At 40.5% G+C, this 16,922-nt stretch overlaps 1 protein-coding gene and 1 long non-coding RNA gene across 2 annotated transcripts in view; one reads left to right on the top strand and one right to left on the bottom strand.

Annotated features, from left to right (window-relative positions):
* The window catches only part of SGK1 (serum/glucocorticoid regulated kinase 1), a 67,872-nt gene extending 60,996 nt beyond the window's left edge, over nt 1-6,876 (bottom strand). Inside the window, exon 1 of the mRNA XM_032682758.1 lies at nt 6,764-6,876. Coding sequence (XP_032538649.1) covers nt 6,764-6,832 — 69 coding nt within the window. The 5' untranslated portion in view covers nt 6,833-6,876. The remainder of the gene's footprint in view (nt 1-6,763) is intronic.
* The window catches only part of LOC116784296, a 35,885-nt gene extending 19,204 nt beyond the window's left edge, over nt 1-16,681 (top strand). Inside the window, exon 3 of the long non-coding RNA XR_004356017.1 lies at nt 16,583-16,681. This is a non-coding gene — a long non-coding RNA (uncharacterized LOC116784296). The remainder of the gene's footprint in view (nt 1-16,582) is intronic.
* The last annotated feature ends 241 nt before the right edge of the window (nt 16,682-16,922 follow it).

Genomic DNA, 16,922 nt, shown 5'->3' with positions numbered 1-16,922 from the left:
AACTTTTTTCAGATAATTTGGATGTTTAGACTGCGGGCAAATGATACCACAGCTGCTGAGCTGAGTTATGAGAGCAGTGACAACATTGTGTCTGGGGTAGGATTGCTCTAAGAATTTGACTACAGACTCTGTGGCATTTAAAACACTGTTAACATGCACTTGGCGGAAGACTCGGAGATCTCACAGGTGGCCCTTCCCTAAACAGAAGCCATGCTCAGCTCTGAAGGCACATAATGAAGGGAGACCAAAACACTATTCAGGCTCAGGCAGTATCTAATCTGATCTTAAAAGGAATGAGCCAGAGCAGGCTCTCAAAGGAACCTCTCCCCATTGCTATTTGATTTTAGTGATGCTGGATAATGAGGACCTGAAAGTGATAGAATAGCTGTGAGTGTGACTGAAAAAATCCTGTCAGAATCTGAAATTAAAAAAAATAAAGAAATCTATTTCTCAGAAAGAGTGAGATGAGATAAAAAGTAAATCTTAAGATGAATTATGTAGTCTGAATTTTCTAGGACAACACTGATGTACAACACAGAAGGAAAAAGCCTTATGGGACTATGTAAACAGAAACAAAACTTACCATATCTGAAGAAAATTTTAAAGGGTTCAGTAGAAAATGAGATAACAGGCAATAAGCACTTACCGGTATACCAAAATTGCCTGATGTCTTCCTTTGATGAGGCAACTGTGGATAACCTAATACATATGGTCTTTGGTAATTCAGTAACACAGTGATAATACAGGGGAAATAATAGGTTAAAATGGACTATAAGTGTAGTCTTAGTAAAATAATTACGAGACAAAGGAACTAGCTAAAGTATATTGACAAGAGAAATAGGTTTGATGCAGAACCTAGGTTTGTGCTCAGAAAATTTGTCAGTGATGCGTAGATTTGTTTAGCAAAGAGGACGAGAGTAGGAAGAAAAGAGTGGGATGGAGGTTAGAGTGGTGTAGCGGACTCCATGAGAAAGAATTGTGAAAGAGGAGTATACAGATGCTTTGGTAACACCAAAGATATCTCTAGGCCAGCAAATATGACAGCTGCCTTTGTCTTCCAGATTGAATGGCGAATGGAAAGTCTATCCTAAAGGAAGAGTCTAAAAGAAGTTGGCTTATTTAGCCTAGCCAAATATAAATGAAAGAATAAATGGCTGCTTTCTATAAAAACACCGGTGGTTGTACATATGAGGAAAAGGCAAGAACTATATAAGTTGTTGCTTTGTGTTGGTAAAAGAGCAAATGAGAATAAATTGGTCATGTGTAAAACTAGACTGAAAATAAGAGGAAGATTTCTAAATTTTCAAGCATAATGATTTTTCCAAAAGTGGAAGAGAACGGGGCAATTTCAAGCATCAGCTTGACAAATCTGTGGTAGAAATTATGAGATGTGTTTAGGAAAGGATATCAAGCTTAAAGAGTATGGACATCGTTTCTAGTCTTACATTTTTGTGAAAGAGAAAGGAAGAGGTTAGGGAAGGGAGAAAGGAATAAGAAGTTTCCTTTCTCTAGTCCCTTTTTCTTTCTTTCCTTTTGTCTCATTCTGCTGTCATTCCACTATCCTTCCCTATTCCTTTTTCCTTTTTTTTCATTTTATTCCAAGCTTTTATACTTAAGTTTTAAGTTTTCATATTTTAGGTTTGAACAAGAGGCTCACAGATACCTTCTTGTCTAGACATTGCCAGTTTTGCCTCATGAGTCTTTTCCTGTATGCTAGCTGAAAAGCAAAATATTAGCAGTGATCCCAACCCAAAGCATACCTTGGTTTAATGGGAAGACAGAAGAAAACAAAGTTCCTTATGGAAAACCAGTACTGGGGCCTTACATGGTTTCTCATCAGTTCTCATATTTTGTCTCATGTGTTATTAGGCTTTTTCAGAAAGTGATTGATAGACAGAAGAAAAGAAAATTGTTGGTCAGCTCAATGAGTGTCTGTAACATATTTGAAGCCTGATGGAGATAAAAGGCCACCTTCATCTTAGTTAACGTAAAGCCCTATGGCAGTTGTGGTCTGAAATGCTCAAGTTACAGACTGATAAAGGCGTTTGGGATTGCGCAGGGTAAGGCTGAGTGCTTACAGTTTTGGCTGATGTTAAGAAGAGCCATGGAAGCTCAGCATCTCTCTACGAAGAACAAGTGGGATGGGAAACAAGTCTCTACTGAAGCAAAACTGTCTTGCTTGCAGTCAGCCAGCATCCTTGTCCCTGGAAATCAACTATAAAATTTATGTACTTTCGTGAGATTGGCCCAAGCAGCTAAGAAAAGTAGCAGTATAACCATTCACTCATATAAAGCTGGCATTTTCCTAAGATAGAGTCAGGTTCATCTCTTACTTATTTTCTTATAGGTAAGCTCCCAATTACCCTAAATAAAAGATAACTCCAGTCCTGAAATGAACTTCTAGACCTGTACAAGTGACAGAACAGAGAGCACTCCCCCCACAGCACAATCTACCAGAGGGAACATAATCTGTAGGAAGTCATCTGGAAGTACTGAATTCAAGGACTTTCTTTATCATTAAATTACTGTAGTCCTAAAAATGGTATTCAGGTGATTCTGCAGTCTCCTCAGCCATGTATTGCCTTGAGCTCTAATGCAGGCTGAGCTGTCATCTTCATGCTTGATGATGTTTATGAATTAGTCTCTTCAGCTTGGATATGGAGAAAGCTGCTGGTGTGTAGTGCCATAAAATATCAACCTAGAAAGGAGAAGGGCATGGATTCCACAACATACATATTTGGAAAAACTGCGTAGAAACGAAGATAGCTGTTTTCTCTTCTTTCTTGTGCATTCACTTTAGCTTGACCTAAATTGCTAATTAATGTAAATTTTCTCAGTGAAAAAGGATTATGGATATTCTTTCCCTTATCAGGTTTCAGACTAGCAAATCCTTAATCCCTGCAATAAACTTCCACTCTAAGTCATGCCCTGTTTCTTTCTTTTTTCCTTTTATGGAAGACAGCTATTTCTTTTCCATTTATCAGTCATTATTTTCTTCACATTCTGAATAATTTGTATTTGTCTCAGTTCAGACTTAAGAGGATAATGAATTTCCATGTTCACTGAGGCTACCATATCATTAATCACTGTTTAAGTGACAGAGACAGTTCATAATTCATATCATTTATCCTGCTGTAACCATATTGGTTTGTCTTGTGTTATATGGCATTGTATGTTATTTATACATATATATATTTCAATATATATTGCAAAATATTATCCAAAAATCTTTATAAGGTAGGCCAATGTGACAGATGAGGCAGTGCAAACACCACAAAAAACAACTGAAGGGATGGCAGTAGATGAAATGAAAGGTCCCTCTGCCCTGGGATATCCCATTGACTTAACAGCAATAGCATATTTGGAGGTTTACCACATTCAGTAATCTTTTGAATTGGTAGGGACCAGTACAACTTTTAAGGGTGAGATTTGTGAGCCCCTCAGAATGGAGTGATGTGCCTTCTGCCAATTAACAAACCCTTTTTATTGAAATTTGGGAAAGTCAGAATGCTGCAAGCATATGAAAAAGAGAGATTCCCAGCTGTTTTATGGCCAAAGCAAGTTAATTGACTTTTATGCTGGCATCCAGTATGCAATGTCAGTGGACAGGGAAAAGGATGGCAAAAAATATTAAGGTAATTACATGCTATGAGATGACAATGTCTTTTCATTTCCCAGCCTTATCAGAAGGTAATTCTTTTATGCCATGACCCAATACTATGTGAACAATGGTGTTTATAATTTATCTTCATTGGATTAATTTCAGATTCGCCCCTTGTGCCTATATATGACCCTTCTTCTCTCCCCTGCTCTTTTTAGATTTGTATCATCATTAATTAAAAAAAAAACAACTTAACTATTAAAGTAGCCTGCTGATCCTAGGTGCAATTAGTTGTTACACCTTTTGCAACAAAAAAGACAGGTATTGTAAATCCTTTGGTTTCTTTCAAACTGCACCTGTTTTAAGTGGATGAAGTCCCCATTCGGTTGTTCCAACCCTACCAGAATTGATTGCTACAGGTATTCTGCAAAACAAATTGTTTCTATTTCCCCTTTTATTTTAATTAAGTGTGCTGCCTTTTAAATTCAGCCTTTCCTTCCTGTTCTCTGACCTCTGGACATGATTAGCCCATACCGTGAATCATCTGACATAGCAGACAGCATCCCAGAGGGTCAGTACTTTATCATCAGAGAATAAGCCAGGCTTAAAAAAAATCTGGTCCTCAAATTCAAGTCAATGTTTGAATGCACTTTCAGCCTACTCTAAATCCACAGAGCTCTGCCAGTCCTTTCTGCACTCTTGGACACAGCAACAAAGAGGATTGCGATTTAATGAAAACATGAGGCTCAATGGAAAATGAAAACAATGAAGATATGTCTGGCACTTTCTTCCAAAAAAAAACTAACAGAGTTGAAAAAATTTCCTGAAATTTGGGGCATTCTAATCTACATTAATTTTCTAGAATTAGATTTGGAAAGCATCTCTACTGGAAGTGTGAGATTTTACAGAGACAGACAAAATGATTTTAAAATGGAGAGATTGAAGTCCCATCCCTAGTTTCATCACAGACCCTGCTGGTGATCTGGAAGAAGACTATGCTGTACCCAGACAACAAATTTCCTTCTCTGGGTTTCACTCACCTATCAGTAAAGAGGGGATAGCAATACCTCACCCTGCACCCAGCTCTACTAGGCTCCACAGTGCAAGAGCTGCCTCTCACTGTGGCCGTAGGGTGCATGCAGTAGTTGCTGGTTATGGTGCTGTGGTGATGCAAGCTGTCAAACAATTCTACTACACACTACACTCAGATCAAGAAACTCAGCAACTATGCTTCTGTACACATGAGATTTTGGTGGTTGTTCAGCCAGAGTGTCCGGATCATTGGTAGGGAACCAAATTAACTCTTTAACCATCTCTCCCCATTCTCCCAGTAGTTACATGCAGCACATCACCACTCCAACAAATGCAGAGGATTTTCTGTGAGGAAGGTAATAGGGGTAAGAGAAACATCAATGAACACATATATCTACGGATAGAGATGTAGAGGGAGAGAGTTTCCTTCTTTGTGTATCTAAATTGGTTTTACTGATTTCATCTATCTTCATCACAATAGCAAAGAGGCAACATCTGAAAAATGAAAACCCTCAGAAACTAAAGACAGCTATTTGTCCTGATCCACTGTCCAGGACTGTATTAGTATGCCAGTTTCTTAAATTATGACTACAAAAATCTCTGTGAATTGAAAATTCACTGATTATCAGTGTAGCTCTGAAAAAAAGACAAACCACAAACTTCCCTTTTTCTAGAACAAATCAGATAGTTTCCAGTGATAACTTGTCAGCTCTAAGCAGAATAGAAGACAACTGCCAATAATTAACCTCATACAGGGACTGCAAGCCAGTTGCTTTCCTCTTTAAGAATACATTTCTATTAAAACGTTCAAGACACTTTAAAAGAAGCAGACAAACCTTTCTGGTGAGCTGAGTATCAGATATACATATGCCAATAGTAATGTTCTTAAATGAGAAGAAGCTTGAGATAAGAACTATTTTATAGTCTGAATTTAGATGGTGTTTGGGTTATCTGAGGCTTCTAAAAACTGCCTTGGAAGCAACAAACATTGGCTGACAATGCACTTTTTTCCTATGATTGACCCTGCTAGTATTTTCCACATCTGCCCTTAAATGTGGCACCGGTGCCCAAAAGGATTTGACCCTGGCTTTCAAATTAGTTACTGGTGTAACTCCTTTGCCTGAAGGGTTAAATGGACTGACCATATTCTTGGCATAAGGAAGAGAGAGAATGAATGGGGATGAATGAATGAATGAACTAATGAGTGAATGGAGCAGTTTATCTGCTCCTACTCCAGTCTGTTTAAAGAGAGGGTTGTCGTTTTAATCATTCAGGAAATCCTTTCCTAGGGTAGTCCCTTCTAACGATCTCTTTCTGATGCTTTACTTCTCCTATGTGTGTCTATCCAGACTTACTGAGAATACCTGTCCTGCTGTCACATGGAAATTACTTTGTTGCTCAAGTTAAATAAAGAGTGTGCAGTACTGTCACTGTAAAAGAGTCAAGGAAACGGAAAGGACTTCACTAAAGTGATGAGGTAACGAGGTACACTTGCATTTCCTTGCAAACAAAATACACAGACAGTATTTTCTAAATCCTATCTAAGTAAAAAAATATAAAAGAAAAACCAAATCCAGGTGTACCTCAGTCTTATTCTTTTCTCCTGCATTAATTGTGATCACTGGCAAATTACAAGCTGTGAAGTATTTGCTGAGCTCACAAATGCTGCTTTGTTCTCTTTTTTTCCTATTCAGTGAGATGATGAATGGAGGTGGGTAATGTCGCACTTCAGGGAAATGAATACAAGGTGTGGAGGGAGCCATAACCCTAGGTGGATGTGTCGGAGGGAGTCAAAAGACAAGCTGCAAACAACCCTGCACTCTGCTTTGGACTGTATTACCCCAGTCTGTATAGCGGGCTGTATTGCGTCAAGCCCTGTGGTCAGCTGTGATAGAGATATACATTCCACAGCAAAGACTGCTGACGTAATGCCTTTCAGTCTCCCATCCTTGTCCCCCCTCCCCAGCTCCCCTTCACCTATGGTGCTATTGCCCTTGGTGTTCAGTAGAACTGCCTATGCATTACAGTAGGACACCAGTATAAAACACCTTCCTTCTTCTATGACTTTCTCTTTGCTCTAGCAAAGTAACAAATGCAGCCAACAATAAAAAAAATAAAGGAAAATCTTACCCTCTTTTTAAAAAACTGAAAAGCTGAGCACTTCTTGACTGGAAATCCATTCATGTCTTTGTTGACCATTTTCCACAGGGAAGGGTACACAGTGATAGATCCAGTGTGCCAGTGTGGCACTTGCTTAGTGCATCTGTTTTCTTCTCTATCCTTTCAGTTAATGAAGACAGAGCAGGACGGAGACTCACCGGCACAGCTCGGGCAGCTGTCCTTTACACATTCATCCTGCTGCACCAGCTACTGCAGCAGCAGCAGCAAGCAGCAGCCTTTTCCAGCTTTCAGATGCTGCTTGTTATTAGCTTCTAAAGCATCCCACAAACACACTCACTCCTGTAAAATCCTTTGACAGCTTTCAGATCACAGGCAGCAGATCTCAAGCTACTTGGGTCTCACATTAACCCAGGTTCATCACATCCTGTGGGTGCTACTGGTAACACACACTGTGTAAGCAGACAGGCTACTGTGCTCAATTTGCTATTCTTCTTCTTCAGGTGGTGTGACTCACTGCTGTTTGAGATGAGAGCCGCTTTTGATTGTGCAAATTCCAGCGGGAGCTGCAGTTCAGCAACAGCAGAGGAGAAAGAGAGAAAGAGAGAGAGAGAGAGAGACAGAGACAGAGACAGTGGAGAGAGAGACAGGGACAGAGACAGAGACAGAGAGAGAGAGAGGGAGGGAGGGTGGTGAGGGATAGAGAGAGGGAGAGATGCACAGGCAGAGCAGCCAGACACAAATAAACCATACAAGGATAGTAGGAAGGCTCGAAGAAAGAAGTGCTGAAAGGCGATGTCTTTCCTTTGGAAGTGACAGGGGTAGCTGTCATTTTATATGTGGACAGTCTCTGAGTAAAAGAGGCGAGAATACGGTCAACTGAAAAATGTTTTCTTATGTTGCTCTCCTTGAAATGATTTAAACAGTGGTACTTCGTAAAAAACCCATCTGATGATCAATGAACACTGGGTTATGTGACAGGACATGCTGTAGACAGCTATGAAGTTCAATGAGGTTAAAGGAAACCCACAGTTTCTAATAAAGTACATTTACTACATGTGGTCAGATAAATGTGAGGCAAGCAGACACAGACTAATTTGTTTCAGGTATTTCCATAGAAACATAGATATATAGCTTTTAAAACCAGAAGGGTTATTTCATTTCAGAAAAATAGGACTGAAAGATCCTGAAAGGACACCTTGTTTAACTTCCTTTCTATTAACCTCAGTTGAATTACTTTTCACCAAGTCCAGTGAATACAATAAATGCGTTAATTAAACTGTAAAGTATCTTTTAATTAAAGCTATAGTTTCCATCAAGATCTGGAAAATAAAAATAAAATAAAGTCTTCATCACTTCCTCTCAGCCTATGTTCTAAGGTTAATAAACCTTAGTTTCAAGAAAAGACTTAATTTCTAATATTGATCTGGCTTCTGATTCTAGCCATAGCTTCTTGTCCAGCCTTTCTCTGTGAAGGTGATCAGCCTTGTAGTATAAAGTAACTTGAGGATACTGGTCTAATGTAAACCAGTTATTTCTTAAGCATCTCTATGGTGTAGGTAAATAGACTGAGCATTTCACATTTTCAGTGGCAAGCCATTTTTCACTAGCCCTTAAAGATATCCTGTCACTGTTCCCTGTCCTTTTATCTCCTTTCTGAAGATCTTTGAAAAATAAGAGCATCTACACTGCATATCCTGTCCCAGAGTAGGTTTCTTCTTATTGCGTGTAGAGGTGAAACCATGAACTTACATCTAGTACTGTGGCTCTTCCCCAGAGAACCTCACTAGTCTTCTGACCCATGCACTTCACTGAGACCCCATGTTGAAGAGTGTGTAGGCAGGAGCTTGTAGACTGTGACCTTTTCACAAGTGAGAAACATGTATTTCTCCACTTTCTACCTTTAGCCATCAATAACAGTTTGTAACAATTTTATTTGTCTGTACTCATACAGAATTGGCATTTCTTAAGGATGTCAATTCTCTTACTAAGTGCCATGTCATTCATTTTAAAACCTCTTCGCCCCTTCCCTTCCCCCTTTTCCTTTTCTCCCTTTTCTCTTCCCTTCCCAAAGCTTCCCAAACCTTCTCTTCCCAAACCTTCCCTTCCCAAATCTTCTTCCCAAACCTTACCTTCCCAAATCTTCCCAAACCTTCCCTTCTCAACCTTCCTACCCAAATCTTCCTAAACCCTTCCCAAACCCCTCACAAACATTCCCAAACGTTCTCCTCTCTATCCATTCCACTTCCCCTCTCTGTCCTTTCCCATTCTCTTCTCTGGTCTTTCCTGTCCTTTTCCTGCATTTCCCCCTTGTTTTTAATTGCATCAATCTCTGTGGCCACAATAATACTCTAAGAACTATTTCTTGGGCCCCATTATGAATATTCTGGGTCACAAACTGCGCGGGAAGGTACAGCACCATCCCAGGTCAGAAATGTGAATGCTTCTTCTGAAGCTACAGTTCAAGTGGCCCAAAGCAGCACAAAAGACATAATTTTTAGTTTGAGTGTTCTTCAGGACTGTCAGAAGCAGTGGGCTGAAAAGCCATATCTCATCAGAATTGTTTCACTTTATATAACTAATTGTCACTGGAGCAAGCGAGACAGGGAATTTTCCACTCTGCTCCTCTGTCACTGGGCTAGAATGGATTTCACCAAGGGAGCAATCAGGCCAGTCTTTTGAAAACTGACTCAGCGATTTAGACGTGCCTAGCTAGATGGATGTTGAGGGGATTTTCAGAAAATATGGAATTCTCAACACGCCTCAGCCAGGCCTCCCTGAAGCGACACATCCTCCTCCATCTTGCAGCCTGTCCCTCGGACTCCTTGGTCTCTTGTTAATCCTCTCCTGTGCTTTAAAGCTGTCAGCTATATTCTGGTGGCTTATACATAGAGATGTACATAAGGCAAGTACCCAATTTTACTGATGGCATCTCTCAGTACTCTATTCTGAGCAGCACGTGTTATTGGCTAATGTGACATGCAAGAAACTACTGCAAAAAAGAACTTTCACTCAGGCAAAACCAGGCAGCTTGCTGTGCACATAAATTTATTTTTGAGATCTTTTGATCTGTTCAGCCACAGCTTTGATCTGTCTCTCAGCCTCGATATTTCTCCTGAGGGGCTCAGCACTGTCTTCTCTTTCACAAAAGCATTTGTGTTGCCTCTACCTCCACTATAAAATTTCCAGACTGCTGACTGAAACACCATTCTCCTTCTAGCCTCCTTAATGTGGCACCCAGAGTGTTGCTGGGGGTGGCTACTTCCCCTGTGAATGTATCTCATGAGTCCTAGTGCCAGGGACTGGACCTCCAGACATTTTTTATATTTATTTTATTTGTGTGTTAGCCTCTTTTTCATCGAACAAACTATGCACTTAAGCATATTTCTATTAGAGAGAAAAAAATCCTACTACTTTTAAAGTAGCCTGATAGTTTTGAAGTACTGTAGAAGTTGTTTTCTTGAGGCCAGTGCATTTCTATAAGGGGAATGAGCTAGGACACTACTCACTGATTCGCACAGAGATTTCCTTGGCCTCTCCAGGATATCCTATTTTGATGAGAATTCTATTCAGCTGAAATCTGCGGGTCTGTGGCCTCAAAGGATTTTATTTTGACAAACAATTTTTTTTTTAATATAGATATCAGGGTGTTACTCAATGCTTGCAGAGCTATATCTAGCACAGGAGATCAAAAATCATAAGAGGAACAAAAGAGGATCACCAAACACTTGTTTTTATACCAAGTACTCAAAGATTTAAATCAGAAATATTTTTCTAAGAAAAAGTGTTCCACTTTATATGATGCCAAAACATGGCTTCATATTAAACTGAAATAAGCATAAAAACTACATTTAACTTCAATCAAAAGGCATGAAACTTGAGTAGGAAAATAAGAACTTGAGCCAAGCCAACCACCCCTCAGCAGTGCTTTACTGTGATTGTCATGAAACATCAAGGGCTTTCATCAGCTTGGTGGTCTGCCAGATATATCAAACACTTTAAACAAGTCCTAAGGTAATTCATGCTTTAATGACCTTTAGCAGTTCCATTAAATTGTCGTCATACTCACCCAATGATAAAATAAGTTTTTTGTAAGGGCAGTCAGAAAAGAAATACACAGATATTCTGACTGCATAATTTTGGAGACTGTCAAAACACATGTAGCATTGGACTACTGTGAGGCTAGTCCCATAGGTGGGCATGGAAGTTTTTTTAATTGAATCTTTCTGAAGGGGTAATATAACTGAGACTGACATAGTGGCAGAGGGTACTAAGCATGGGCCAGAATTCTTCTTCTGTTGTGCCTTTTATGAACACAGCATCTCAATAATTGGCCTTGCTTTTACATGCTTACGAGGTATGTAACAGATAACTGATAGTAAATCAGTCCAGGGTATATCAGGGAACAAGTAGATTACATTGATGAGTTTCAAGAATCACGGAATACAGAATATGATGAGTGGACAGGACCCACAGGAATCATCAAGTCCAACCACTAGCACTGCACAGGACCATCACCAAGACGTCACATCATGTGCCTGAAAGTATATCCAAATGCTTCTTGAACTTGCCAGGCTGGTGCTGTGACCACTTCCCTGGGGAGCCTGTTCCAGTGCCCAAACCGCCCTCTGAATGAAGAACCTCTTTCTAATATCCAACCTAAATTCCCCTGACACAACATTCAGTCTTGGATCCGTCACTGGTCACCACAGAGAAGAGATCAGTTGCCTGCCCTCCTCTTCCCCTCATGAGGAAGCTGTAACTGCAATGCGTCTCCCCTCATTCTCCCTTCTCCAGGCTGAACAGACCGAGTGATCTCAGTTGTCCTCATACAGCTTCCCCTCAAAGGCCCTTCACCATCTTCATTGCCCTCCTTTGGACACTCTCTAACAAACTTAATATCTTTCTAATTGAGGTGCCCAAACTGCAACAATATTCAAGGTGAGGACGCAACCAATGCAGAGCAGAGCGGGAAAATCACCTCCCTCAACCGGACTGGTGAGCTTTGCCTGATGCCCTCTAGGACATGGTGGCATCATGGCGACAGGGCACCTGCTGACTCTATTCTAACTTGCCACGGACCAGCACCCCCCAGGTCCCTTTCCATGGCACCACTTTCCAGTCTGTATGTACAACCAAGTTGCCCCATCCCAGGTGCAGAATCCAGCATCTTCCCCCTTGTTGATATTCATAGGTTGGTGATTGCCCGAGTTTAATCAGCTACAGCCTTAACAGACTAAATCTTCCTGCTGCTGCCTAAGAAGAGTGTTCAGTATGAATTCTCAGTTTTAGTACACAAATCCTTTATGTGGTTCCCTTCGCTGTGCTTTCAAAGCATCTATAGCATGGTCCAAAACCATGTTACAGATCATTTCTAGGACACTATAGTATGTTAAGGTAAGTAGTATTTAACTCACACAGCTAATCAGTCTGTGAGTGTTGCCTCCCCTCCCTTCCTTTGTGGGCAGGGAAAGGTGGATAGCTTCCAGCAACTATGACTGATATTTTATCCTGGTATCCAATGGATGAATAACAAGCACAGCTCATTTAAAAAAGTACCCTAAGAAGAGTTCAGAAAGTAAAAATGATAAGTGAAGAGAGAAGAATGAACATTTGACTCTTCCAGTCATTATGCTCTCCTCCAGAAATAAGACCAGTTAATGTCCATATGGCTTTCATTTTAGCTCTGCCTTAGAGTAGTTCTTGACACTTTTGTGGTTGCTCCTCTAACTACTGGCCTTGGCAGCCTATACCTTGTCCCCCAGTTCTACCTGTATTTGCCACCCCTGTTCCCTGACCATATGCCACTCAAGACCACATGGACTACATGGTGCAGCTTGAAAGCCAGATTTTCCTGTAGTTCTTCATCTAGGCTTGCTCCTTGCTCTCCCAGTCACTGTGAGGAATGGGGCAGTGAGTGACACCAGTAACAGCCCTCAACATACAATCATCACAATCACATACCAGAAATTAAAGCTGGCAGTATAATGCCTAGTGATTAAGACTAACATAATAAAGCTGTTGTGAAGAAAGAAAAGCATTTTAGCACCTTGGAAGCTTACTCAAACCTAGCATATTTTTTTTTAGGGAAAAATTAAAACAGGTTAGGATCCTAGGAATTTATGGTACTTTCTGCAGTAGCGTAACACCCACAGTATTGTAGAAAGGTCAGAAGGAAGAGGGTTAGGGAGATTTCCTCAACTGCAAGTGATGGAGGATGAAGAATCCTTCTGAAGAGTGCTGCCAGAAATATGGCATAGCCAGAGGCACTGGGTGGCCCCCTGCCAAAGCACTTCAGCCTTTCCTTTACTGACCCAGTTGACCATGCTGGCCTTTCACAGCCTGTGCTGGCTGAATAAAAAAAGGAGATCTAGCTGCTCTCTAGCACTTCAAACTTCTTAAAATAGCTTGCAACAGTTTTATTCATACCCAATCTCGGAGCAATTTGAAGGTCTGATAGTCTGAAATCCTTCCAGGCCTGGAAGCAATTGTCCTATATTTCATAGGTGAGCTGAATCCCCTTCTATGCAGCTGTATGTTGTTCCCATTTCTAGCCAACAGAGAGCTGGGGATATAAAACCTATTCCACAGGAAGAAAAACATTCATCTATCCTATAGGTCACAAAACAATCACCAAAAAATAATGAGCTTTGCTTTTTGCTGACCTGAGCAGAATTCAAACCGTGAAAATTTCCATGACCAAGATCAGTTGGTTTAGCTACAGCGCATAAGTGGGTAGCTGGTTTTAATTTTTGCATACTTGACTTTTGCTGTTTGATTATTTCAGGCATCTCATTTCCTCGAGTATTACTTAGAGGAGGGATGAAAATAAAATGATACGTGAAACCATGAAATGAAATTAAAACTGACATTCACAAAAGAGACAGAAAGAGGAGATCCGTTCTAAAGGAAGCATAACTTCACTGGAATAGACAGAGATGCTTTGTTTGTGCCAGGACTCTGTTTTTCCCAGAGAAGTCCAATCTAGAAAAGAAAAAAAAACAGGATAGCGGAAGTCCATCATTATTACTGTAGACACTAAATTAGATTTCCTAACTGTATCTTGATTGATCTGTAAGGTTTTTAGAGATAGGGAGCCAAAAACATTAGGGGAAAATTGAACTTTATGGAAACCTTACCAAGTCAATAATTTTCCCTGGCTTTTTTTTTCATTCCTTGAATCCATTCACAAAGCAAAATCTCCCTTCAATCCATCGGTGCCTTCACGGCAGAGCCTGTCAGAGTCAGTGCCAGGGCTGAATGAGCTCTCTGTGTCTGCTCTGCCTGCAGTTCTCCTGCTTCACCCACAGCACTCCAGCCACTGCTGGTACTGGCCTCCACACAGCACTCCTATGCCACAGCCCAACATCAGTGGGATTTTCCCAGCTGCTAGCAAGCTGCTGCTGGATGTGTGATCTGGGCCAATAGATAGAGCTTGTCAGGTAAAAGGAAGCCTGCAGGAAAGTTAAGCCCCTACAAAACACCTTTGTCGATGACAAATAAAAAAAAAGCATTAAAACTGAATAAAGGTCTTATCATTACCGTATTTCACTCATACTTTCTTCCCTTGCTATCCACCAGGATAGGACTGTAACAGGGATAACATTTGCAGGGATGAGGATTTATGAACCATACAGCTCCTGAGCAGACAGAAATTGGTAAAGATACAAGCTGGAACAGATTTAAACAAATCCATGGTGGGTTTTGGAGTGGGTTAGCAGCTGCCCTGGACTGAAATCTAGGACTGAAAATCATTAATAATACCTCGTTACCCACAAAAGGCTTCTGGTCTCGATTCTCCACCCACTGACAGCTCAAATATGGAATCATTACTGGTTTTAGATGATATCGAAAATAGCAAGCTTTGTGGAGGACAAGATCATTTGCATGGATTTGGTAGTCCAAGCTTTCTATTGCAGGCTCATTCAAATAGCAGCATTTTTGTAAAATGAAAAACCCCACATCTGGACACACACTTCTCTAGGACATTTGCTATGCTGTCAAGGTGGAGGTACTGTTCCTTTTCCTCATCAGGCTCAGCACGCATGCTGGAGGTCTCATGCTGTGGAAATCTGCGCGCTCTGACTAGCAGGTGGAGAAATGAATTACAGCAACCATCCCTCTAGGCAAACAAAAAAAATTAAATCTACTGGTTGTCACAGTAGTTAGGTGTGAGTTCTCATTGTCCTTCACTTTTGGAGGGATTTTTCTTTTTGTCTGCAGATCAGCTAATATTATCATCGCTCATCTCCTAGGGTGTTGGTTCATTTCTGTTGCTTTTCTTTCATACAGCCATTAGGCACAAAACTGTACTGGATTGCCCTAATGAAACCCAGGATAGCTTCTGTTGCTCCCTTTCCCTAGCCAGCTGGTCCTTGGGGAGTACCACTATACATCTCCTTCTTGGACTTCTTCACTGTGCGTTCTACATCAGTGCCTCTACACTCCTGTACTATAACAATTTCCCTCTGTTATTTAAAATGCAATCCAGTAAAATGGAAAATTTCCAGCTGCCCCAGTCAAGTAATAACTACATTTGATTTGGAACCTAAAATCCTTTGTTTCACTCTGCCTTAGCCATATAGAACAAGACAAGTACACAGTGGTATGAAGTCAACAGCATGTAACCAATAGCACATAGTCCATCTAAAAGGGCTTCTTATGACTCTATGGCACAGAGATGAGGAAAAGACTCTGATATGACAAATCACCTTAGAAATATCCCAAGAAACCTGCTCTCTCAGAAGTATCAGATGAGTCACGATTACTCCTTCAGTTGATTGGGGAGGGGGACATGGATAAATAGCTTATTAATACTGCTCATAAAATCTAAAAATTGCAAAACCACAGGCAGTTAAGTTACAGTGACTGCTACGTAGGGGGAGACAGAGCTAAGACCCATCCAGCCCTCTGTAGCTTTCCTCCCAAACTTGTAGCTCACACTTCCATTGTGGTCAGAACCAAGATGTGAACTGTGTAGGAGTGTTTGCAAGTGGTATTTCTCCAAGGCAGTGTAACACTGACACACACACATTCTGATAAACTAAATCATCATCCATCCCTCCAAAAAGGCAAACTGAGGTGACAATGCTGGTGGATTTTTGCAATATAGCCCCAGGTCTGCCAGCCAGTCTTTGCTTTTAAGGCTGGGCTAAGTAGCAGTGGGGTCCACATGAACATTAACATATTCTCAGGGAGGAAAGGGGGATAAGTTGTATCTCCAGAAGACTATGCTTTTGTGGTGGTTTATAAGACAGAAGATGCTTGTATCAGAAAATATTTGTGTATAGTCCATTTGAAAATACTAAGGTAATGTTATGACCTGAATTACTTGACTCTATTTTCACAGTAAACTCAGCTATAGCAAACCTTCACTTATAGCAAGGCAATTAAAGTCACTAATTGTTTCATATGTGCAATGTGGGAATTGCAGTTCATTTATAATGAAACTTTGATTACATTATAATTGTTCTGGCATAAAAATTATTCCATTTTCAGCAACTTCTGCGTTGTTTTCAGACTCTGTTTTGTGTCTGCAGTAGTTTTTATATTTCTTGACTAGCATAGTGCAATCACATATCTTTAAGCTTCCCCAGAACTGGATCAGACTGCCTGATTCTCAAAATCTGGACGAACTCAACAGAAAACACTCTTGGTGGAAAAACAAACAGAAGTGCAGTGTTTTGGATAGCCTGATAAGTCCTGATTGTTCTGTACAGGAATCCCAGCGGAAATACCAACTGCTGCTTTTTACTTTACTAGGCCGAATTCTGCACTTGATATTGTCCTCTAGTGCTTTTCTTGTTACCAAAAGCCACTGTTCCTTTCTAGAAGATGCTTCTGTGACTTCTACAGAGCGTATATAGTAATTGCCTACAAAGTATGAGTATGACTACACTGAACATCTGGATGAGAAGACATCATTGAGAAGACCTTTACAAACTTGTTCCTAAGTTAATTAAATGAATCATATTTCTCATGACCTTCTCCCTCCTGTAACACATTTGGCTTCCACTCATCCATGAAGATCACCTTCAGGTGGTTATTGGCACAACTTTGAATATTACAGTTTTTGATATTTCTCCTATGTTTGCACTGGTATGACAGTGTTTTGGGACTCTGAACTGTTTGTAGCAGGGATCTAATTTTCTTGGATTTCTAAGTCTGATGA

The sequence above is a fragment of the Chiroxiphia lanceolata genome, chromosome 3 (assembly GCF_009829145.1).
Source record: "Chiroxiphia lanceolata isolate bChiLan1 chromosome 3, bChiLan1.pri, whole genome shotgun sequence".
In the NCBI taxonomy this organism is placed as follows: domain Eukaryota; kingdom Metazoa; phylum Chordata; class Aves; order Passeriformes; family Pipridae; genus Chiroxiphia; species Chiroxiphia lanceolata.
This window is presented reverse-complemented; position numbering and strand designations above follow the sequence as displayed.